Source organism: Pleurodeles waltl, chromosome 4_2, assembly GCF_031143425.1.
Source record: "Pleurodeles waltl isolate 20211129_DDA chromosome 4_2, aPleWal1.hap1.20221129, whole genome shotgun sequence".
Taxonomy (NCBI): Eukaryota; Metazoa; Chordata; class Amphibia; order Caudata; family Salamandridae; genus Pleurodeles; species Pleurodeles waltl.
The window spans coordinates 335,972,809-335,998,691 of record NC_090443.1 but is presented as its reverse complement, the minus strand read 5'-3'; the positions used below and the strand labels follow the sequence as shown (position 1 = coordinate 335,998,691).

The following is a 25,883-nucleotide window of genomic DNA, read 5'->3' as shown; positions in this document are numbered from 1 at the left end:
CAAACGCAAGGATGCAGAATAGGAACAGCAGACCACCATCCCTGTGTTGGCAATCCCAAATAGGAAACTTTTTTTAAAGCAGCCTGTGTTCCAGAAAGTAAACAGAGTTGCATTTAAGAAAAACTTTTTTCAAGGCTTGCTTATGTTTTTTAATCAATTACCTTCTCCTTGGAAGTGTCAGTAACTGATGGTTTGCTACTGCAGCTGAGTCCGCACATCATTGATACTAAGGGCCATATGTACGAAAGCTTTTTCCCATAGACACAGAATGGGTAAAATCCTTTGGTACATCTGGCCCTAAATGTCTCGCAATGAAGAGGTGACGTCTCTTTCACTCTACCTCCTAATTGAATTTGGAGTAGATTTAGGAAAGAGAAAAATGATTTTTTTGCAGTCTAAACCCTGTGATTTTGAGACACACGGAGTCTATGACCACAATATGGCTTTGCACATCACCCCATAGTCTCCAAAAAGTACAGTAGCAACAGCACGAGCTTCCAGAAATATAACTCTTCAAACCTTTTCGAACTGCAGTTAATTCGTAAATCCAGTCAAACTCACTTCCTACATATATTAAGGATGGTGTATTATGCTATGTTAACATCAGTTCTAACATATTTTAGGACAAGTGCTTGATACTGGGATTAGGTTCAGGTCGAATTTTTTATATTGAGATATTTTTATGGTCAAAAGCTTGGTTGCATATATTTTAAAATCTATGATTTTTTAAAACATGTTTTTCAAATCTTTGTTTTACTTACTTCCACTGTAATATTACAAATGTTGTAAAACTCTCCAGATGGGGCCTACTGGCACTGAAAAGCTGTACAAGCAATGTTATCTGTCAAAGGAACACTGCCCTTACCAAGCATGCCAAACTAAATTCTCTTTGCAGGTTCCAGTGCTATGATGAACCAGTATATCATTTTCCTACAAAATATAGGCAAACGCCAGCACACTGGAGGCACTGCTGAGATCTGGATTTAAAGTTTGTAGACTAAAGCCTGGATTGTCAAAAGTGTGCCACAATAGCAGTAATTTACAATGTGGTACAAAAGGACCGACACTCATTTTAAGTGGAGCAGTTTGGCCTGGGATGAGCTCTTCTCTTATTGTTGGTGAAAGTAATAAACATATTTTCTTCTCCCCTTGGCCTTTTACTCATCAGGTCTATCTCTACATCTCCTCTCTATTTTCATTCCTTTCACCTTTTTTACATCTCAGCTCCTATCTCCCTGTGAAGGATGAAGCAGTTCTGACATTCTGAAACTAAAAGCAGGAGGGATTTGTTACCTCCTCTTCCCTCCATGGTCAAACCACAAGTGCATCCTCCCCAGTAGGAGCTGACACCAGGACACACTTACCTTCGCACGGACGTTTTCATAGGACGCGGGGCTGACCACTGAGAAACAAACAAGGAAAACATCCTGAGAAGGAAGGTCCAGGGAAGAAAGAAAGAAACATATTTAATATACGTATTCAAAGTGCAAAGGGGTGAGGGGGCATAGCAAGACAAAGGTTAGTTGTATTATTTTTGTAGTTTATTGCCCTCCTCTAATAGTGCCAGCCTTTGAACGTTCTTCTGTACTTGGATATGATCAACCCTCTACTAAACATGCAAAGCATCACCATTACGTTCTCATTTTTCAGTCCGGATCGCCAAAGCAATACAACTGGGTTAAACGTCCATCGCTCATCCATGTGCATTCTTGCTTGCATAAAATAAACCCTGCTCCTGTGATGAGATCTCGCAGCAGGAACAGCCAGGAGATCATTAAAAACGTATATTCAGACTCCCACTTAAATATCATATATGACATGCAAAACGTTTTCAAATGTTTATGTTGTTTCTTGAAACGCCACACTTTTAAAAATATTATACAAGCTATTCTTAAGTTGTTAGCCTGTCTTTTAGACAATTTAAAATGTGTGTATAATGTGTGTGTAAAACAGGCCATTTTTTTCCAAAGGCTAGACAAGTTATGTATAACTAAAATGATCCACATTTTGAAGAGCACTTTAGAAAATAACTGTAAGTTGTACTCTGCTGCGCAGGTCCTTAGTTAGGCTCTTTCCCTGACATTTGTGCATAACTTCACTAAAATGGAGGGACGATGCTCTCAAAATATACCATGTTCTTCACAGGTCAAAGATTCAGGTTTAAAATAAAATAAAAATCATATTCCATTGTTAAGGAAATCAAACTTAAAGAACAGCAGTGTAATCTTACAAGGTTGTTAGGTAAGGCTTGTGTTTCTTGTATATAAGAGTTGTCATTAAGCGTTATGTACCAAAAGCACATCAATGGGGAAAAAGGGTTTGTGTTTTAACCCCTTTGCTTTGTTTTTAATTTCATCTAAATCACACCTAAAATGTAAGGGGGGCTGATTACCTTAAAAGGTTATACATCTGCTGGTGAATGCCCTTGCACAGGTGCAGGGCTGTACGTTTCTGGAATTCAAAACACTTCACACAAACATGTTTCTAGAAGGACGCCAGGAAAGCTGTGACGTGCACTTCTGTGAATTCCTGTTTGCAACACTGATGACTTTTTGTCTACAAGAACTCAATTTTCTTTTTCTCTGCAGGGGTTCACCTCTGGCCTTTAATTTGAATTGGAGGAGGTCGAAAGGGAGTATGAAAAGGCACTCCAACAGTAAAAACCGCCCTGGAACCTCCATTCCCCATTCCTTCAGTCGGAATTAGCCACGTATATTAGTCCTTTAACGTGGATCAGTCGTGCACATGAGCAAACTTAGTTATAATTCGCTTTTGTAAATACCTAACACCTGTAAATCAAGTCTACTTCACATTTAAGTCTGACTTAGACATGCAAATGGCTAGGTAACTTCAGCCCCTTGTACTCCTCAGACTGGTAAACAATACAAGGATTGCTGCTTTTATTTAGGCTGTGTGAAACCCTCATTATGCTGATGTAATCCAGACTTTCGCACTAAATTTGGTAAACCCAATTCCCAAAATTATGCCATTATGATATGTTGTGTAATTTCGAGTGTATTCAGATAAAAATCCTTTTGTGGGAGCACAATACAATGTGAATGGCCACAACAATGTTGTGCATGTCACTTGTGTTTTTTCTGCTATTTCTTTAGAGCAAAAGTGGCCCTCGTGTCCAAAGTTGACAAAATAATGCATTTTGTGCTAAAACATTCAACTAAATGCGTGGTTTGCACTTCTCAACATTTTACATAGTGCTCTAGAATATCACGTAATTTTGAAAAAGGAAATTACATGAATTTCGTGCACCCCTACATTAATTATCCAGATGGACTTAATGCTCATGCAGCTTCTCATGGAATCATCTCATTAAGTAGTTTATGGTGGGGTCAACATTTGAATGTGATAGTCAAAGGTACAAGTGTGAAAGCACCCTAAGGCTGGAAACCAGACTGGAGAAACCTATAGCCGATTAAAATTGCAGATGTCCTATTAGCTAGACTTCGGGAATTATACAAACAATGAAATTACAGCTGCAATGTTGGATGAGGGAATTATTGTGCTGCCTTTATTCTAAAGTGTTATTTTTATTTGGAAACACCAAATGATTTATTGTTGTGGCTGCTACTTCTATATCAGGACCGGAAGCTCAGATTATGCAATCTTTCTCCAGTTTATCTTCTCAGCAGCCATAACCAGGATAACATTAAAACAGTATAGAGGACTACATATTCCATAGGCCCTGTAGAAACATTAACACAGTAACAATAATCATAGCCCACTAAGCATTTCACTGCCCTTCCACATAAAGTAGTCTCCAAGAGAAGTCCTTCCTCTTTCTTCGCTGCTCAGCAGCCAATTAAATTATTTTCCTTGTAGATTGCTTGGTGCATTCATTGCTTTGTGTTATACGTCAGGTGGCGACCTTTCTACATGAGGGGGTTGTGGCTAGGAATGCTGAGATCTGCTCATTGTATGGGGGCATCGTTTATTAAGTGTGAGGCCCAGTAGTGCTGCATATCTTAAAAAGAAAAAAGTTGGGCCTTTCAGTTGTGGCATTGGAACGCCACGAGCTTTGGGATCTGCACCCTTGGACGTCGTTTTTGCCTGATTGCCCCTTGTGAGAGACACAGTGGTACTGCAGCACCATTATAGGGTGTAGAGTTCTGCTCTGCTCCTCCGCGCGTCTCGTTGGTCTTTCTAGTATCAGGTGAGTCAAGAAACAAGTGAGCGACTTCGAACACCACACGAAGTACAGGATTAAGCAGACCACAGGCTGAAGCCCTTTAGTGTGAGGGCGGGGAGGTTATTTTGTTGTTTTAAGCAGCCTTCCTGCAGGATCCTGAGGTGGGAGTGACAGCTGTGCTGGTAGTGCTGTTTCTATTCTGCACTATCCTACCAACCTCTACTAAACTCTAATGCCTCTACAGGGCTATTCTTGCTAACATAACAAGGATTACTCCAGACGTTGCCTCATTAGTAATATTACCTTATTCTTATAGTGGCAGTATAAGCACTAGTAGAGCCCTGAACATCATGGCAGGTTCTCAAGGGGAGGCCTTTGAGGAGGAGATGCAGGTGGAACAACCCCTTCTTCCCTAGACAAGGAATTCGTAGACACCATAAACGTGTCATTGTAGAGGGCAGCGTGACATGCCCTGCAAGCCTTGGGCAGGCAAATCCTATTGTGAACCACCTGCTCTGGGAAGATTTCTGGTCTTCTAAGACTCTGAATCCCTGGGTGCTCTGAATACCGATGGCAAGGTCAAAGCCAAGTCACTTAAATCTGCCTCCACCCTCTGAGATTCCTTTGAAAGGTTGAGATACGCATAAAGAGACGGGCTCAAGCCCTTGAGGGTTGTAGGGAGGTAGATTCAGAGACGGCTCAACAAGGAGTTGGAAGCCTTCCACGGGGGTATATCTTTGATGACGGGGACGATTCAGGGGACACTTATCAGGATGACAAATCACAAGCTGGACCCAATCTGAGCCAACTGTTGCAGTCAGAAGATGGTACCAGACACCCCAAGATAGTGACTTAAACTGATAAGACTGGGGTTACCTACTAAATCATGTATGGCATGTTGGATCCGGATGATATTTATCATCTGTGTTCAGTGGATTGAGCCCCTGCATCAAAGGTGGTGGAGTATGTAAGCACAAGAACCAGAAAGCTTCTGCACAAGGAGGTGAGGGGCACACTTAAAGGAGAATACCCACAACTACTGTTAAAGGTGAAAGTAGCACAAACCTGCAACATAGATCGAAAATTAACCACTTTTGTGGCAAAGTGTATTAAGGACCTGAAAAGGAGCATTGATCATTCCTGGTGGGCATGTCAGGACTAGCTCTGGATATATGTGGCCCCATAAAAAAGATCCTGGATAAGGCAGAGGAAGTGAAAAATGCTGGCAATCTAGTAGCCCCTTATGAACTTTCAGGCTGGGCATAGCATGCCATATGTTTCTTGGCAATGTAAACTGTGCTCTGTCACTGGAGAAATGCCGCTTTCTCCTCATCCAGAGATCCCCCAAGTTGGAAGAACTGGCTACTACAGAGGCTGGCGTGGTAGCAAAGGGGGAATTTTTGGAGACCTATTTATTAAATATTTGAGGCTTTTTGTGATGACTTTCTCATTATTACACACGGCACAATAGTCAATTAAGAAGGTCTTTGGCCAAAAGATTATTGGAGGTGCCAGTAGAGGCGCCGGGGCTCTCCACCTGCATGCATATTTCTTAGCCTCCCTAAAATATCGGGGATGGAAGCCATATCAGTGGCAGGACCAGAAGAAATTTCCAAGCTTCGTCTCCTTGAGAAGCAGCGACAGAGGTCATGGATGAAAGAAAGGATCCTGTGGTGCACCCAGCACCGAGGGCAAACCTTCAAGTAAGGAGTACTCTTTCTTCCCTATTAAAGGTTGGCAACAGGTTGGCTGTTTTCCTTACAAAATGAAATGAAAAGGATATTAAGTGAAGTGAGGTGACTGTTATAATGTTATATTGGTTATGGCTGCTTAGAAAATAAATAAAAAGGTTGCATTATCCCCACCCCCATGTGCTTAACAGAACTGAATGTTTTTCTCACAGTAGCTAGGACATTTTACAGCAGACTCTGTAGGAACAGTCACACATTTCTAGTAGCAGCAATGAGATGTAAATGGCTGCTGAGTAGCAAGTATTATGTTTCCACTCTTCAGTACATATATGACTTGCAGCAGGGAAAGCTCTTCGCAGCAGCCAGGTCTCTGCAGACTGAAGTGTGGCCAACAGTGGTGAAAAATACTGCTTCAATGAACAGGTGTTTGGTGACACAAAACTTCACCTTGGGTGAAGTCAAGCAAAGTTGGGAAACTTTGGGGCATATTTAAGAGTCCCTAGCGCCATTCTAATGCCACATTAGCGTCTTTTTTAATTCTAATGTGGAGTTAGAAGGCGAAAATGCTACACCATACTTGTAACCCACTTTGTAACCCTTTGTGCTACATTATGCCTGCGCCAGGCATAATATATGCAAAGGGGGCGTTCCCCCGTTATGGGGGGGCAAAATAATGGCGCAAAGAAATCTATGAGATTTCTTTGGTTTATTTGTTTCAGCACTTCTAATGCCTGCTCAGACCAGGTGTTAAAAGGAAGCGTCTACTGGTTAGAATGGGCCTCTGGGTGCTTTGCAGGATTAGTGTCAAAATATTTGATGCTAATCCTGCAAAGGTCCAGACTAGTTAAAAAAAAGTCTGACACTAGTCCCCTAACTACAGCCATGGTGCACCGTATTTTAAATACGCGTACACATGGTGGCATTAAGAGTGCGTTAAGGGGCGCAAGAAAAGTGGCGCTGCACTGTGTGCAGCGCCACTTTTCTTAAATATGCCCCTTTATGCTTCTTCATAAAGTGCAACAGTTTCTCTCTTAAAAGGCAAATCTGAAGTCATCTATAGATCGCTCAAAAATTGACAAGATGCATAAATCTGTTTATGAAGATAATAATTTAAATCTAATCTACTTTTAGCTGAACGCAAACCTTTATTAGCTTTTGTGTAAGAATTTGAAATTTCAAGAAAATTAATCAAAAGTATGCATATATATGCAAAATACAAATCTGTCAGTCAGCGCTATATTTATTGAGAAACGCTTCCTTGTGCCAATTTTTGACATGAGGGAATCATTTTGCAACAGACTGTGGCATAATTACACAACATGACATAATGGCGTGATTTCAGGAATTTTGCATAACAAGCGGAACATGAAATTTACGAAATGTTGCGATTCATAAAAGCATAATTTAAGTTTCATCAGGGAATTGTTATTTTGTGCTGGAATCTTTGAAACACAGCAATGAATAATTTACTGATTTAGCAACATGAGCATGAATATATAATTCAATCCAACCTAACAACTGTTACATGGATGGTTACACTAAAAGTACAGTTACAGTTACATAATTCAAACTTTTACTCGGTAATGGATCAGCACGGAAATAGTGTTTGGCTTGTGTTAGTTATGATCTACGTGTCCGTTTTTCAAAATATTTGGGCAAATGGCACAACTATTTTTAATGAAACAAACTTGATGGTGCTGTATTGAGTTCGAAAAAAATAAAAACTAGAAAGGCAAAACAATACATTTTGAAATTCATAAAGAAGAGGGAAACCCCGTCTGTATCCTCACTAATGCCCTCAGTCCTTATATCTCGAGAAAATACACCGGAAGTGAGGGAGGCTCCCTTCCCACAGGTTGCAAACTGCAAGAGCTTAAAATATTTTTTACTTTTTATACTTGCAATCTTTATTAAGATGACTGAAATATGTGCCGCTACTACTATTTTTTTGTAGAAACTGTAATATGTTTTGCAGTTAGATAATCCGAACAGATACTTTTATTGATTCCATATGAGGTGTGAACAGTGGCGGCCCGTCCTTTAGTGCGGAGGGGCCACGCCCCCCCAACTTTTGCCCCCCATGAAGAGTGTCTGCCAGGCTGAACAAAGGTCAGCCTGACAGGCACTCTTCATGTTCAGGTCAGGCAGCCAGGCGCGATTTGAGCACACTCCTGACTGCCTGAGCTGAACTTTGCTGGGCTGAGGAGATCACAGCTTCTATGGGAGTGACCTCCTCGGCCCAGCAAAGGTGCCTCGAGGCCCTCCCCTGGGTGACGAGGAAAGCGTCACCAATTGACACTCTCCCTGGGCGCATCAGTTTAAGCCCTGAAGTGCCCAGGGCGAGTGTCAATCAGTGACACTTCGTCACAGAGTGGGGTGGGGTCAGCAGTCTCACTGACCCCATCCCACTCTGTGACCAGGCTGGGACTGCTGCCTTCCCTCATTGGCTGACCTGAGGGAAGGCAGCAGTCCCAACCCTCCTGGGACCTGGAGGCCGAAGGTAAGTGTGTGTGTGTGTGTATGTGTGTGATGTTTCAAATTGAATGTTTGGTGCATGCGTGCATGTTTGAATGGTATGAATGTTGTTAATGGATGTGCGTGCGTACGTTTGTGAAAGAATGAGTGTGTGTAATGTTTTAAAATGAATGTTTGGTGCGTGCGTGCATGTTTGAATGGTGTGAGTGTTGTTAATGGATGTGCGTGCGTGCATGCGTGCGTGTCTGTGTGTGAAAGAATGAGTGTGTGTGTGTGTGTTTGTGTGTGTGTGCCCCGCCCACCCCCCTCCCTCCTAATGCTGCCGGCCGCCACTGGGTGTGAAAGGCTTCTGCGTTGGACTTTTGTTTCTAATACAGTTGCAAAATGATGCTGTCAGCAACAATTGTGTACTGAATATTAAGATAATTATTTAAATATAATTTACAAATGTCTCTCTCAACTTAGAAAACCTTCTCCCTACTTTTATGTAATAAATTATTTTCTCTACAAAATATTTGCAGCTTCTTTTTCAAACAATGATTTACAATGAATCCCCCTGTTTAGAGGACCTTTATTTTGCACTGGCATTCAATCTACGTAAGTAACACAAAAGTATGATGGACGGAGTGCTGACAATGCAAACACTCACCCCCAGTCACAGATCTGGGTTTAATCCATCATTCTTTTGCTCACCATGCCACCCCAGTTTGGACCCAGCCATATGCAAATCAGTCTTGACCCTGTTCCTCATGGGAACAGTCCAGCCCAAACTGCTAGGCCAGGTCCTCCCTGGACCGGAAACAAGCATCCTGGGACCGGTTTCAAGGTATCACCCTTCTTCAGCCAGGCTAGCTTGATTCCAGTGGCACAGTGAGCAAGGGACCCACGTCTGGGCATACCCTTCCCACTTAGGGCAACATTAGTAACACAAAAGGATGATGGACGGAGTGCTGACAATGCAAACACTCACCCCCAGTCATAGATCTGGGTTTAATCCATCGTTCTTTTGCTCACCATGCCACCCCAGATTGAACCCAGCCATATGCAAATCAGTCTTGACCCTGTTCCCCATGGAAAGGGAAGGGTATGCCCAGACGTGGGTCCCGTGCTCCCCATACCACTGGATTCAAGCTAGCCTGGCTGATGAGGGGTGAAACCCTGAAACCAGTCCCAGGATGCTTGTTTCCAGTACAGGGAAGACCTGGCCTGGCAGTTCGGGCTGGACTGTTCCCATGTGGAAAAGGTCAAGACTGATTTCCAAATGGCTGGGTCCAAACCGGAATGGCATGGGCAGCAAAAAAACGATGGATTTAGGCCCAGATCTCTGTACTGGGGGTGAATGTTTGACATTGTTCATTATTTCGTCCATCACTTGTTCCTTTTGCATTTGTCGCCCTACGTGTGAAGGGTATGCCCAGACGTGGGTCCCGTGCTTCCCATGCCACTGGATTCAAGCTAGCCTGGCTGATAAGGGGCGAAACCCTGAAACCAGTCCCAGGATGCTTGTTTTCAGTACAGGGAAGTCCTGGCCTAGCAGTTCGGGCTGGACTGTTCCTGTGGGGAACAGGGTCAAGACTGATTTGCATATGGCTGGGTCCAAACTGGAATGGCATGGGCAGCAAAAAAATGATGGATTTAGGCCCGGATCACTGTACTGGGGGTGAACGTTTGACAATGTTCAGCATTCCATCCATCACTTGTTGTTTTTGCATTTGTCGCCCTACTTGGGAAGGGTATGCCCAGACGTGGGTCCCGTGCTCCCCATACCACTGGATTCAAGCTAGCCTGGCTGATGAGGGGTCAAACCCCGAAACCGGTCCCAGGATGCTTGTTTTCAGTCCAGGGAAGTTCTGGCTTAGCAGTTTGGGCTGGACTGTTCCCATGGGGAACAGGGTCAAGACTGATTTGCATATGGCTGGGTCCAAACTGGAATGGCATGGGCAGCAAAAAAACGATGGATTTAGGCCCGGATCACTGTACTGGGGGTGAATGTTTGACAATGTTCAGCATTCCGTCCATCACTTGTTGTTTTTGCATTTGTCGCCCTACGTGGGAAGGGTATGCCCAGACGTGGGTCCTGTGCTTCCCATGCCACTGGATTGAAGCTAGCCTGGCTGATGAGGGGTGAAACCCCAAAACCGGTTGCAGGATGCTTGTTTTCAGTCCAGGGAAGTCCTGGCCTAGCAGTTCGGGCTGGACTGTTCCCATGGGGAACATGGTCAAGACTGATTTGCTTATGGCTGGGTCCAAAATGAAATGGCATGGGCAGCACAAAAACAATGGATTTAGGCCTGGATCACTGTACTGGGGGTGAATGTTTGACAATGTTCAGCATTCCGTCCATCACTTGTTGTTTTTGCATTTGTTGCCCTACGTGGGAAGGGTATGCCCAGACGTGGGTCCTGTGCTTCCCATGCCACTGGATTCAAGCTAGCCTGGCTGATGAGGGGTCAAACCCCGAAACCGGTCCCAGGATGCTTGTTTTCAGTACAGGGAAGTTCTGGCTTAGCAGTTTGGGCTGGACTGTTCCCATGGGGAACAGGGTCAAGACTGATTTGCATATGGCTGGGTCCAAACTGGAATGGCATGGGCAGCAAAAAAACTATGGATTTAGGCCTGGATCACTGTACTCGGGGTGAATGTTTGACAATGTTCAGCATTCCGTCCATCACTTGTTGTTTTTGCATTTGTCGCCCTACGTGGGAAGGGTATGCCCAGACGTGGGTCCTGTGCTTCCCATGCCACTGGATTCAAGCTAGCCTGGCTGATGAGGGGTGAAACCCCGAAAACGGTCCCAGGATGCTTGTTTTCAGTCCAGGGAAGTCCTGGCCTAGCAGTTCGGGCTGGACTGTTCCCATGGGGAACAGGGTCAAGACTGATTTGCTTATGGCTGGGTCCAAAATGAAATGGCATGGGCAGCACAAAAACGATGGATTTAGGCCTGGATCACTGTACTGGGGGTGAATGTTTGACAATGTTCAGCGTTCCGTCCATCACCTGTTGTTTTTGCATTTGTCGCCCTACTTGGGAAGGGAATGCCCAGACGTGGGTCCCGTGCTTCCCATGCCACTGGATTCAAGCTCGCCTGGCTGATGAGGGGTGAAACCCCGAAACCAGTCCCAGGATGCTTGTTTTCAGTCCAGGGAAGTCCTGGCCTACCAGTTCGGGCTGGACTGTTCCCATGGGGAACAGGGTCAAGACTGATTTGCATATGGCTGGGTCCAAACTGGAATGGCATGGGCAGCAAAAAAACGATGGATTTAGGCCCGGATCACTGTACTGGGAGTGAATGTTTGACAATGTTCAGCATTCCGTCCATCACTTGTTGTTTTTGCATTCAATCTACATAGTCACCAGTCTGAAGCTGTGGGTGTCCATGTAAAGTAATACAAGTTACTGGGAGGGATTGAAAGTATGTTCTACAGTCACCACCAGTGCTGGGTAGAATTGTATCCTGATGGAAAAAAGGTAAATGATTATTAAAGTGGGCACTGACAAGTGAATTGCCTCTAAGCACTGGGTTTATTTATTTTGCTGTAGGATTTCCAATTGAGAGCAGCATTTCAAGCTGCTTTGACGCAGGGCTAGAGTAATTTCGACCCAAGTTCTAAGTGGGAAAAGGCCTTTAATATCCAGTCACTCCTTGGTCACTCTTCTAGTATTTTAGCATATATCAATTAATGTCAACTACAAGAGTGTTTTTTGTGAGGTGAACATTCGCCTAATGCCAGCTGAGCTCAAACTAGCATCTCATTTTCCATGGAGGACCATTGTTTAGCAGTGTAAACCACCAGTGACCTCAGGGGAATGGAACTAGAATATTATTGTCTGAATATCGTCTGGTATAAATTAATATATCATTTCTTGCATTAATTTAATCTAGGAAAAACGCCCATTAGGAGTTAATAACAGAAATATACAGTCAATGGGATGATATATTTGTAACCACTATTTTGGATACACTATGGCCCTCATTACAACCTTGGCGGTCTAATAAAAAGACCACCGAGGCTGCAGGAGCCAGAATACCGCTGGTATTCCTGGCTCCCTATTATGACTTTTCCGCTGGGACAGCGGACGGTAACAATGTTACCATCCGCTGGCCCAGCGGAAAGGTCACATCAACATTGCTGCCAGCTTGTAATAGAGCCGGCGGCAATGCTAATGTGTAGTGGGTGCAGTAGCACCCGATGCGCATTTCACTGCCCAAAATTCGGGCAGTGAAATGCGCGACGGGACTATGCCTGGGGGCCCCTGCACTGTCCATGCCAAGTGCATGGGCAGTACAGGGGCCCCCAGGGGCAGCCAAAGTCCCCCTTACCACCAGCTTTTCCATGGCGGTGTTTACCGCTGTGGCCAGGCTGGCGGTCACCGCTGCCCTGGGCATTATGACTGGCAGGCGAAAGCCTGGTGGTATAGTGGAGGGGCTGGCGGTATGGCCGTGGCTATTGCGCCACGGTCATAATAGCTGGCGGAACACCGCCAGCCTGTTGGCGGTGTTACCGCCAGCTTACCGCCGGCCGCCAGGGTCGTAATGAGGCCCTATGTCTGAGGATATTTCTGGATAACATATTCTGACATACAATGATCTAAGGACAACACAGATGGAGGTGAGTTTCAAGCACTTCTGAACTGCATCAGGTGTGACCATACACCTCATGGCCTAAGGTATTTAGGTATCCTTATCCCTCCAACCTACACCCCACAATGCAAACTTGAGAAAGTTGGGCACTGAGAGTAACGCACCGTTTGTGGATATGAGAGCGGGCGGAGTCGGTCATACTCCTCTTGTCCAGCTGTATCCCAGAGCCCCAGGTTCACAGTCTTGCCATCCACCATCATGTTGGCTGAATAGTTTTCGAATCTGCAAAGTGGGCATACATGAGATTGGAGAAGAAAACAACAGTGATATATAAAGGCAAAGGAAGATATTAGAAGTTATAATTCTAGTGACTACCAGGCCAAACAACTCTTCTTTCATGGTATTAATAGATACTCACACAGTCGGGATATATTCCCCAGGAAAAGCATTGCTGGTGAAGCTGATTAGAAGACAGGTTTTACCCACGGCCCTAGAAGGGGGCAAAAGAGAGAATTGCTGTAAACAATACCTGCAAACACATACCGGTCATCCTCTGTCATCTTTTGGTGTTAAGTGTTAGAGTGTGGCCTATATCAATAACCGTGTATGGTGAACTAAAGCAAAAGATGAATGTTATTTACAGTTAAAGATACAGATAATAAAACCCCCAAAACATACCTATTTTTAAAAGGTTTTTGTATCTTACTCCTGGGATAGTGGATCAAGCACATTTCCTGAACCAACCAGCAACCCCAAACACAATCAGGCCCTAACCGCACACTATGCCACTGAAGCATCATTTTTTTTACGCTCTGGTGGTGCAATGTGCAAGCCCATATCTACAAGGCCACGTAAAGCCATCTTGCGTGGCTTTTAACGGCCTTTCAAATATGGACCACTTTCACTCATAACACTGCGTGAAAGGGGAGTTCCATGAGTGTTGCTTGGGGTGTTCTCATGTGACAGCCATGGAACCCGAAGGAATCTGACACATTCCCAGATTCACAAGTCTGGGAATGTGTCAGATCCCTACACCACCTCAGAATGATGCAACAGAGAGAAATATCTTTGCTTCTCACTGTTTGTTCTTTCTTTCATTCTGCAGCACACATAGGAAGAGGAAAACACCTCTTGTGATTGTTTTTATAAAAGAAGGTATACCTTCCTGCACAAAAACAATCCTCCCCACAACGCAGGCACCCTTGCACTATAGTGCAAGGGAGCCTATGTTGCTGCTAGGCAGCAATTTGTGCGACAGCACAGGGGGAGAGGACAGAAATGTGCTGCTTCTTGTAGATATAGTTCATTTCTGCCCTTTCCCGGTGACGCAGCACTACACTTGCTGCGCTGCCCAGTGTCACGGTAGGCCCTCAGTTTCCTGCTCTCCTTTGTGTTTGGGATTGAACCCTGTGATTGTTCAGTATAGCAACAATGTATTTTCTTGTCTTTTCTTTTGCTGGTGTACTTGTTCCCTAAATTCTAACTTATTGTTGTTGATACAAAAGAAACTAAACTTGATTTACTACCTCTGTCTCACCCAAAACATGTGAGACAGAGGTAGTAAATCTGTCACTCTGGTACATGTACCACCGAGGTAGGGTTTTGAATGCACGACTAGGATCTTCTTCCCCGAAAGTCGTAAAAATCTCCCCACAAAGAATCAGTGAGCAACATGCAAGTAAAATACAGATTCACAGTGAACATTGCTGATCTGATCTTATTCCTGAGTCCGAGGCACTGTTTGACACTGAGATGAGGACTAGTTTCAAAGATTGAAGAATTTTACCAAATTCATAAAAATAAAATTCACAAATGGAATGCAATCTACTTTAGATACCATGGGTTCAACCCTGCCTCTGTCCACACAAATGTGTAAAGAGGAAGTGTTTGAATGCAGATGACTTCTTCATCATTTGCAAGAGTCAACTCTGGCTCCAACACTGGTTCCAACACTGACGAACTATTGAAGGCCTACAAAACGGCAACAAAGTCTACTCTCCAATCCATTTTTAACCTGCTAAGTGCCAGTGTGCACATTCTTTGGTGTTTTAGAGAAATTAGAAAGAGGCAACAGGGTAAGCGGCAAAATAAAGCAAGTGATAAGCATATCATACATAGTGATAGTACATTTACTCAAGAAATACAATAAAGAGCAGTCGGGTCTCTGAAAATCCCACCCAGCACTGTTTGCTTGCACTTACCACAAAGGGACTCTATGCCATCATTACCCCTGGAACTCCTGTGGAGCCGAAATAACAATCCTAAATCTCCTACCCCCACGCCCAGCCCAGTTGTTACCCAACAGGAGGCATAATGATAAGTTCTCATAAAGTCCACAGTATGTGAAACACGGGGGGAGTACACTATGGTGCAGAAGGTATATAGCTCAGGGTGCTATGCAAAAATAGTACAGGGGTCATTGGTGGGCCTGGCATCACACCCATCCAGGGAAATGTGTGTAGTATTGGGCTGTTGGAAGCAAGACTAGCTAAGGCGTTGCACACTTTTGCAGTCAGGGGTATCTTCCAGTTTATGGTCGTCAGGTAGGCCCTTCCAGGTTTTGGCCGTCTCCATTGGAACTCTCCCTTGTTTGGCATCCTGCATAAGGGCCATTATATTGTGTCCATTCTTCCAAGTCGCTACGCTATTGCGCCAAGGTTTGGCCCCCAGAGTTTTTCCAGTTAATAGTTATCTGTCTCTTGGCTAATATTAGCGCTAGATCTATAAACCTAGTGGTCACCTTGCATTTGTCCAGCCTCAGGAATAGACCAAAGAGACATGTTGCAGGGGATTGTGCAATATTGAGGTCAATCATATAATTATGAAACATCATTACGTCAGTCCAGAATTCCATAAGATGGGGGTATTCCCATACCATGTGTAGCAGCTCAGCACCCACTGCACCTCACCAGGAGCATGCCGCATGAGTAGATTGGAAATATTTGTTTATTTCACCCCGTCTGAGGTACGTCCTGTGCAGGTAACATAAGATTATTCATTTAAAACAAGAATTCAGCGACAATGTCAGTGTCTATGATTGTTCCCTGGTATGTAAATGCAGTGCTGATAGGAGAACATGGCCCTGACATTGGGTAGGCCATGTGATACTTATAGTAAAGTGTTAAAGCACATGCATTTGATGCTAGCAAATCTCTCAAAGGCAGAAGATCAGCTACTTATTGGCAAATGTTTATGAGCACACAATAGTTATTTGCAGGCACCCAAACAAGAGAAAAAGTTCTGCTAAATTCTGTAGTATGGTCGCCTGTGGGAGAAGATGTCTAAGTATGGGTTGGAGCTCAATATTTCCTCCAGATTACACAAAGCAAGAAAGCACTCATTGGTGGAGACAACGACCTAGCTTGAAGTAAATAGATAATAGATATGTCCAAAAGATAAATTCACCAATACGAATTTATGGCCTGTGATCTCTCTTCTGTACACACCACAATACATTTTGTGTTTTTCTGAAAATGTTTCAAATCATAGACACATGGATTTATTTTGTCCAATACTGAGATATTCTGGTTTTACGAGATGTAGGGATGTTTTTCTTTTTCTGTAATTGCTATCATGTCCTTTCATTTATTTTTCTGCTAGTCGCTTTTGGGTGTTGCAGCTATCAATAGGGACAAGGCGTCGTTCTAACTCGATTAAATATTTTCAAGATGTTATCAGTGTTTACTTTGCAATTCTTTTATATGTTTTGATGTAGATTTTATTGTATCCTTTTCTATGGTTATAACAAACCGAAAAAGACGAATTGAACTGAGTAAAGCTTACAAACCTGCCTAAATATCATGATAAGAGATGATCGGGTCACATTTATGCTTCCACAAGACATGATTTGCATTACATTCTTTTGAATCTTCTTCATAATCATCCTAGTCTGGTGTACCAGTTTAAAGGTGTTTAGATGATTATAGACTGTACTACTGCTGTGCTAGAAGCCTCTATCTCGGTCTTTCATGTCAGCATCTCAAATGGTTCACCTACACCAGAAAGGGTCAGTCAAGCCCAGCTACAAGATACATATGTCCCTTCTGTATCCAGGAATGCAAAGAAAATATTCAACTGTTCAGAATGAGCATCGTGAGTTGAAGACTGTGACAATAGGCATTAGATAGCTTGGAGCCACTCAATAACATAATTTCCATCATCACCTGTGGTTATTGCCTCCCAAGAAATGTAATTGCCTTATTGTCACCTAAAGCCAAGGTCTTGATGCTCATGAATCCTAATTGGAGGTGAAAGGTCACCCTACTCTCTTCATCTTCACTCACTGTTCCTTGTGCTGATATTTTGATTGATTGATGTGGCACAGCTCCAATCTGCCATATGTTTCCACTCCATATCTGATCTCCCTCTGGCATGTGCCTGACAGTAGGCAGTCTAGAACAACAGAAGTACTATATGAGGTAGAGAAAAGCTGGATAAAGGGACAGGAACTCCTACTTTTCCTTATCTACCAACTAACATGAGGCTCAGTGCTTAATTTGTGCTTGTTGTTTCCGGTGCTGAGCACCGGCACTTATTTGTGACGGCCGGGGCTTATTCTTATGCCTCAAGCATTGGCTGCAAGCAAAAGACACATATGGGAAAAACGGAAGAAGAAAAAACTAAAAAGCGTCATAAAGGGAGAAAGTAGAAAGTTGCAGGATGAGCTGAAGGGGCTTGTGTTTAAGAGAAGGGCTTTGAGCACCGGCACCTCTTTATTTACAAATTAAGCACTGTTGAGGCTCCGGGTTCTATTTAGTTTGTCCAACAAAATACTCTGTCACAAACGTTGTGGATATCACGTCTGCCAAATAACAAGTGCATTTTAGTTTACGGTACTTGTAATACAGTGACCGGGAGATTTGAAACGTTTTGACGGAGTATCCATTCTACCAAACTCTAAGATTTTCAATAAGGTAAATTTATGAAGGGATTTCCCAAAGAAATTGAGTCATTCCTATGAAAACTGTAACAGGTGTAAGGCGTACCAGAGTTGTGTCACGTCATAAATCGTTGTTTGCCTTTGAGGTAGGACAAAGCGATCTGCTTTCAACAATGTGGACGTACCCAGGACAAGCAGGAATGTACACATTCATTCCAGTCATCCATTCTCCGTAGTTGCAATTAACCAACTCTTCTTCGTTTGCCTTGCCTGAGATGAAAAAGTTGCTCCTTGGTGATCTGTTCACAAACACTGGTTCTTCTGGTGGCATGATGATAGAGATACTTTGCTGATGTGGACTCTTTTTAAAACTTATTTTCAAGGAAGCAATCAGTGATTTACAAATACTCCACCGATTAGTAAGCAGTTAACCCCACTGGCTGCGGTTTTAAAATTCTACATTGATCAAAAAGAAATAGAAAAGGGCTGCACCCGTACAAAAAGTGTAAAGACCTCATGCAGTATGCATTATTTCATCTGCTGATAAAGGGCTCAGTTTCAATCTATTGATCCAGACCAAATCCAGAGAAATGGTACGATTTGGTACTGCAAAAACACCAACCCAGCTCTACCTAAAAAAATAAAAACACATATCAACAGGCTATCCATAAGTAAGGTTAAAGTAAGAGTGAAAGGTTGAAGGAACGGGCATGCGATTACGGGACCAGGAAAGTATTGAGCTTTTTTATTTAAAAAAAAAAAATTGCTATTGATGAATGTCCAGTAGGAGAGGGTTCCCAAGCTCCATCACTTGCAACCTAGAGTGGAGAAGAGAGATGTGAAACCATGTTAACATTGAGAAAGAGGAATGCAGAGCGATTGTGAGGCATGAAAAGCAGATATGGAGGGGCTTGGATTTAGTAGGCTGTCAGTGTGGATATTTGTGAGTCTGGAAAAATGTGGAGGGGTGAGGGCTTGTTTGGTACTTCATAGGGTTTCTTCTCTCTGGTCAAGGTTGATACAGTCGGTTGGTGAAGTTGCTAAATGTGGGAAGTGGAGACCTGGTTCCAAATCCCAGCTTCTTCATTTGGCCACATTGTGCGAATCTGGACAAATAATAACGTCATCACTCTGTGCCTTTATTCATGGATCTGCTGAAACAAATTGTGAGAGCTTGGAGACCATCCAAGTGCATATATGAGGCATTGTTGTTGAAGAAATTGACTCCTACACATGCAGTGTGTGTGTTTGGGAGCAACAGTGTCAGCTTTGAATGATCATCTCTCAAACTGCATCTTTAGCAGAAGCATTCAAAGAATGCTTATGTGTTGTGCATGTGGGGGTCTAAGCAGGAATCCATGTATGTGAATTTGGCCATCATCATTTGGAGGTGGGTCGAAATGGAAACCTGTGGATTACCAAGAAAAACCCTACATAGGCTCTCATTAGGAGTGGGTCGGACTTCACAGAGGAGATACTGGGGGGCTAGAATTACATATACTGGCCAGTATCTCCACTAAAAAGTCTGTCCATTAGGAGTTTTTTTCCCCGAAATAGGAAAAAACTGCTCCCACCTCGATTAACTGTGTGTTTTGACATGCATTTTTGACCATTTCAGTGAACAAATGGCATCCATTTTCCCTCCTGCTCTGAGCAGGCAGAAGGTATATGTAGCAGTGCTGATAGAGTATATGGGGGTTGGGCGCGGGCACAGTGCTTGAAGGTACGCTTGTGCCTGTCCAAGGTGAGCATTTTCTGCTTCCCACTGGACTGCTGCAGGTGGTGAGCAGGTGCTTGGCAATGCTGCTACCTGCAGGCGAGGCTTGGGGTACCCAGGCCCTAAAATGCTTACATCTATGTGAACTAACGCATCTGGTAATGAGGGCTGAGTCTGGCCGGTGGATGGAAATACAGCCCCTGTCCGTCATGGTGATGGTGTGGAGGTTGCACCACCAAAAATAGCGGTGAGACCACAACTAAGGTTATAATGTTGGATCTGCCACCAGAGCTAGTGGAGTTACTCAGTATGTTAGAGAGAGGTCATGGGTGGGTGCTTAAAGGCCCTGTTAACTGCGAAATTTGCGGTAATTGCTGTTACCGTACATATCACAATTACGAATTCTGTGATAAACATCAGCATTAAGCATGCCACTATTTATCTCGTGAAAACAAATTACAGAGAATCATTTAATTTAAAAAATCAGATTTTGTTGTGGTGTGCTCCAAAATCTGCATGTTTTTACGCAAAAACCTACACGCGGTTGGTACTCGGTGAAATTTAGGGGAGTCAGATTTTATCAGGTGTAATAACTATCACTACAATGACCTGGGCACCTATAGGTGGGCCTCAGTGGTACATTTAGAGGCAGAATTTACACCATCTGACAGGAGCGATGGCAGAGTATTTTCAGAGGACTTGAAACAAAGACTGTCTCCTTCAGTGGCAGATGCAGCCACTCTGTCAGGGGCACGTCTGATGCCACTGGACTGATTATAAATGTGGTGGGTTTACATTCTCTCCTTGGACTTGGTGTGGGAGGGAGGGTCTGCCACAATGGAGAGAAATTCCATTCTAATCTATTGTGGTGTGGGCAATGACTGAAATTTGTGAACCATTTGTGAAATGTGCACAAAGTTAATACCAGTTATTTGTGCGTGCCATATTTGATGTTATGCACAGCTATCAGGAATTTGTTGTGAGGTGCAGTATTTGGAAGCCCATTTAAAAATAAAAAAGCAAAATAACTTACAAAAACTATTTTTTAACCCTCATTTGCTACTCATCCACTCTTGAAAAGACATTATGAATGCAAACGTCTTCTTACTTTTCCTTACAAAGAGGCACACACCACAAACGCCGAGTCAGTGATAATCATCAAACTAAAAAGACAAACAAAAAGGTTTAAACAAAACTCACTTTAATGTATATAGTGCTGGATCAGTGAAATTTCAGTTGTGCAAGCATGTGTGCGTGTTAAGAGACTAGCCAAAATGTGGTGGCCTTTAGGCAATAATTCCAAAGTCTGAGGTAAAATACGGTCTTTGAAATCTCTCTAAAAATGAAAGGTAACAATAGTTACTTTCATGCTCTTGTGCCACTATTTAAATACATCTTAAAAAAAGATTTGTGTGGGAGCTAAGGTTACACTGCAGGCCTACTTCAGCATCTAAACAAGTTTCAGCAAAGCAAATAGTGCTGGCTCCATGGTCACATGTCTTTTACTGTAAGCATATGCTACAAATATATATATTTATTTTTTTGAAGAAAACTTGCTTTGGCCTATACATAGATTCCAAATGCTTACAATACAATTGTCTAATTAAAACAACATTGCATTTAATTTTAGTAGAACAGTATGTTACTTCCTCGCAAGCATGTGTGATGCAGGTACACAAAGCGTTTTACTTTTCATGCACATCACAGGAAAATATTTTTCTTATTGGCGCAAAGTTAGCAAAGGTTTTGAATTATTGTACCATGAAGACATGGTGGTTCAAAAGCACAAGGATTAATAAAAAAGAAATTATAAAAAAAAAAGCCTTGACAACTTAAAGTATTGCCTGACAAGCTCTGGCACTGTAGTGATTTTCTTGTTAGGCAGATGTGCTCATGAGATCAGGTAATGCTGTCACTCACTCTGCAAAAGAGTCAGTGGTTGAAGTGGGCTGACTAACTCTCCCAAACTGCATGCTGTGTTGAGCAGAAACAAAACGTGAATGACTGTTTAACAGACCAATAGATGTAGAGAGGTGACAGAAAGCCCCTCACTATTGTAATTATGGTATTTGTCCAGGTCCATATTTCGACCACCAGGCTGAGTAGCGGGGATCTGTATGATGTCTTTCACGAAAGTCATCCAGCCACAGTCATTCAGCCACGCAGAGGAGGCTCTGCTGCACCCACTGATAGCGAATGTGGCAGACCACGTGTGTGCTTTTAAAGGCACAAAAGCATAACAAGTGGGTGCGGTGGGTGTGTGGTTACACAGGAGGCTGACAAACTATATGTGAGAGGAGAACAGATTATTTGTCTGCCTCAAGCATTTACAACGAGCAAAAGGCAAATATGAGAAAGACGGAGGAAGAGAAAAACGAAAAAGTGTCACAAAGGGGGAAACCAGAGAGCTGCAAGAGAGCTGAAGGGGCAGGGAGTGGCTGTAAGTGGACTGGAGAGGCCCGAGATGTCTTCAGGATTACCGCGCCTCAATATTCAGTGCTCGCACATTTAATTGCAGCAGCTGCATGTTTCAGAGGAGAGCTCTGGGCCCTGCACGTTTTTATTTACAAATTAAGCACTGAAGGGAAAGCGAGGGTAACAGAGGCCTGACATATTTCAATTATTTTTATTCACAAACATTTAAGAAGGTTGCAAACATCCGAATACAAGAGGTGCGGTCTTGTGTAGTATAGTTCATTCTTTTGGTATTAAACAAATAGAAATGTCCATACATCTATCGTGTTTTATGCAGATTTGTTAGACGTGCCATGTACAATGTAACATTTCATGAAGGATTTCAATTTTTTTCATGAAGATTCGAGCTGCCTCTTCTGATCTCTAATGGAAAACCCTTTTCTTTGTCAATTGTTTTCCTTCATTGTTTTTGTACGAGCTTCGTTATCTTTTGCTTTTGCTTGCCACCATATCCGAGTACTATACGAACACACATTCAGACTGGCTTCTAACTTTGAGAGTTCTGCGTCCATCATTTTATTCACACGGTGTTCGAACATGCATTCGTAATGCCTCCAGACGTGCACATTAACATGCCTCTCTAATGGGCCCGGGAGTGTTGTGCACACCTCTACTCCACATAGTTCTAACATGCCTTTTTAATGAGTTCAGTAGTTCTGTGTGCACCGTTCCGTCAGCATACACACTAACATTATATTGACTCAGGCAGTGCTGTGCATGCCATTTGTCCACATAATATATAAATATGTCTTTATAATGACTCCAGTAGTGCTGTGCACCCATTATATCCGCATAGTATGCAAACATGTCTTTTTCATGGCTCCAGTAGTACATACTATTACACCCAAAAAGTACACAAACATTCCTTTATAATGGTTCCAGTAGTTCTGTGCATGTAATTATACCTGCATAGTATAGTAACATACAATCATTGGTTCAGGTAACAGTGTGCGTGCAATTATATCCGCACGGTATACAAATATGCCTTTATAATGGTTTCCGGGGTGCCCTGCTGCCCTTAAAGTGCTCTGAGAGCAAGAGAGGGAAAACACCCAATTATGAAAGAAAGAGGAAGGGATAAACAGAAAAAACATCACGAAGGCAGAAATCAGGAACATGCAAGGGTGAGATAAAGGGTCAGGGAGTGTCTGGTTGTGGATTAAAGAGGCATGAGGTGGATCTAAAACTACGAGCTGTGGTATTTGGTGCACAGACATTGAATTGCACTAGCAGCAGCCTTTTGAGCAGAGTTTTGGTAAAAATGCTCATTATTTTACAAATTAAGCACTGGCTAAACCAGTCCTGGGTTGCTTGGGTTCCAGTTCAGGGAAGACCTGGCCTGGCCGTTTGGGTTGGACTGCTCAAATTGGCGCAGAGTAAAGACTGATTTACATGTAACTGGGTCCAAACTGAGGTGGCATGGTGTGCAAAAATACCAATGGATTGGGATGCGGTCCGATTAATTAGCACTGGCTCAGATTTATTCAAACATTCCATTCATCACTTTTTTGTACACTAGTGCACTGCATTAAGTGGCACATGTATGATCAAAAGTAGGTTCCATGCATACTGTGCCACTGGAACCAAGCTATACCTGGCTGATGAGCACTAGCTAGGGCCAAACCGGTCCTGGATTCCTTGTGTTCCAGTTCAGGGAAGACAGCCTGGCAATTCGGGCTAGATTGTGCCTACTAGAGCAGGGACAAGACTGATTGGCATATGGCTGGGTCCAAACTGAAGAGGCATGGTGTCCAAAATAATGATAAATTGGGATACGGCCCAAGTAATTACCAGTGGCTGAGATTTATTCAAACAATCCATATGTCACTTTTTTTAACACTTTGCAGTGCACACCAGTGTAGCCAAGTTAGTCATCATGACTCCAGTAGTTCTGTGCGAGGCATTATCTCTGGGATAAAGGGAATTATAAGGATTTTACAAGCCACTGAGAATTTTTTACTAGAATCGTCACAAGCCGCCTATGGTGAGAGAATTAGAGACATGTTTTTATACAGAAATTGCACGCTCCCATATATTATGTCATAGCTTTTTTGGGTTATTTATATGTCGCTTCTGAGTGGACCACATATACAACTCTCTTCCGACTAAAATTGTGCCTCCAGGATGCCAGACCCTGTCTATCCCAGCCATCAACCTCACAGTTTAACAATGCTACCAAAGGGTTGAGCTTTTGTCACTTTTAGGTGGACTCTATATAGTATATACCCTGGTGTACCCCTCTGATGCACACCAATTTGTGCCTTTGATGTAGGACACAGTCACCCTATAAACTTGGCAAGCACCTACTTGTGTACTTGTACTCATTCTAACACTCTCTGAAACACTCCATGCTTATACACAGTAAGGTTCAACACACCGTACACACAACAGAAAAAAGACTCCAAACCATCCAGAAGTCAGCAGCCAGACTCATCCTCAACCTTTCAAACAACAATCGCATCACAACACACCTCAGGGAGCTCCACTGGCTCCTGATACACAACAGTGCTCATTTCAAACTCCTCACACAAACATTTAAGGCACTATACAGCTTAGGCCTCTCCTACCTGAACAGTTGCATCGCCTTCCACCAACCACCCAGATACCTCTACTCTGCATGACTCGAACCCGCACACATCCCACCCATACACAGAACCAGATCAGGAGGAAGGGTGTTCTTTTACATCGCTCCTAAAGTGTGGAACGGTCCTCCCACTCCACACCAGCGCCTCCTTCTCTCTTCTTGAAGCCTGGCTTCTCACTTAGGCAAACAGCTTACCATAGGCAGGGCTAGGCACACACACTTGCTCAGCGCCAGGATACCCTTGCTGGTGACAGTGCTCTTTACAAATGCACATAACATTACATGCTGATAACACATCTTCAAACCCCATGCGCCTCAACCAGCATGGCCTATATATTCCATACTACAAATAATACCCTTTTTAATCATGCACTGAGAAGCGACAGCAAGCAGACACATATCAGAGCGCTTCACAACCTTGCCAGGGATATGAAGCGCTATATAAATTAGACAAATAAATCACTGCGTACCTAACTTCCCTGAAAGAGTTTTTGGCATCACAATGCATGAGAATGCGCTTTACAGGTACTAGCCCAATCCAGGGAGCAGGGCATTAGGCATTGGCAAGGTGTATAAAGCACAGGGAGTGAGAGAGGTGAACAATCAGGCCACGGTGATGAGATCATGAAAACTTTTCAGATTTAAGCAACTTTGGCATCCAATGAGGAAACAGGAAATGTCATGTCAAACAGATGCGTTTTTTAACTCGAAGAGGAATGTACAGAAGGGTTTTTCGGCAATACCGGTCTAACTGGCAATTCCTGTCACAATGCCAAGGCAGCACGCAGTGGGAGCTTCCTTAACCAGTGCCCTGTCAGTGTTACCATTGTTCCAGCAATGACATCTCCTTTCAGCCGAGGGTGTCCTGACAGTACATCACACAGGTAACAATGGCAGTGTGAGCATCCCCCAGCAGAGGCCTGCCGGATCGCAGGACCCGCAGGACCCGCAGGACAGTGGTGCCACCGTGACCTTCCTCCGGCAGTGCACCGCATGTGGTGTGCGTCTGTGACTCCGAGGGTACTCAGTCCCTCGCTGGTACAGGCAGGCAGATGAGAGCCAGGACAAGATTCACTGTTCACAAAGTACGCACACCGTGGCTGCCACCTCCCGCTCCAAACCTCAGCCCACGACCCTTAACCCCCCAAATAAGACACGGAAAAGCATTTCACCTACCCGTCTCCCACGACCACACACTTGATGGGGAGGCTCTGCATTTCTGCCGAAAACTGAGGGGAGGCCTGTCCCCCACGGAGGCACAGTCACTGTTACCAGAAGAGGAATAGAGGTTCGCCTGCCCCGGTGCGGGGGAAGTGCACTCTCAGGCTGCTCGGGT

At 43.7% G+C, this 25,883-nt stretch overlaps 1 protein-coding gene across 3 annotated transcripts in view; it reads right to left on the bottom strand.

Moving 5' to 3' along the window:
* Positions 1–25,862, bottom strand: part of LOC138292652 (ras-related C3 botulinum toxin substrate 1-like) — a 34,796-nt gene extending 8,934 nt beyond the window's left edge. For all 3 annotated transcript variants that reach the window (XM_069231365.1, XM_069231366.1, XM_069231367.1), the window contains exons 1-4: positions 25,724–25,862; positions 13,311–13,382; positions 13,057–13,174; positions 1,365–1,427 (exon numbers count right to left, since the gene is read on the bottom strand). In XM_069231365.1, the coding sequence (XP_069087466.1) occupies positions 1,365–1,427; positions 13,057–13,174; positions 13,311–13,382; positions 25,724–25,764 (294 nt within the window). In that variant the 5' untranslated portion in view covers positions 25,765–25,862. The remainder of the gene's footprint in view (positions 1–1,364; positions 1,428–13,056; positions 13,175–13,310; positions 13,383–25,723) is intronic.
* Between the last annotated feature and the right edge of the window lie 21 nt (positions 25,863–25,883).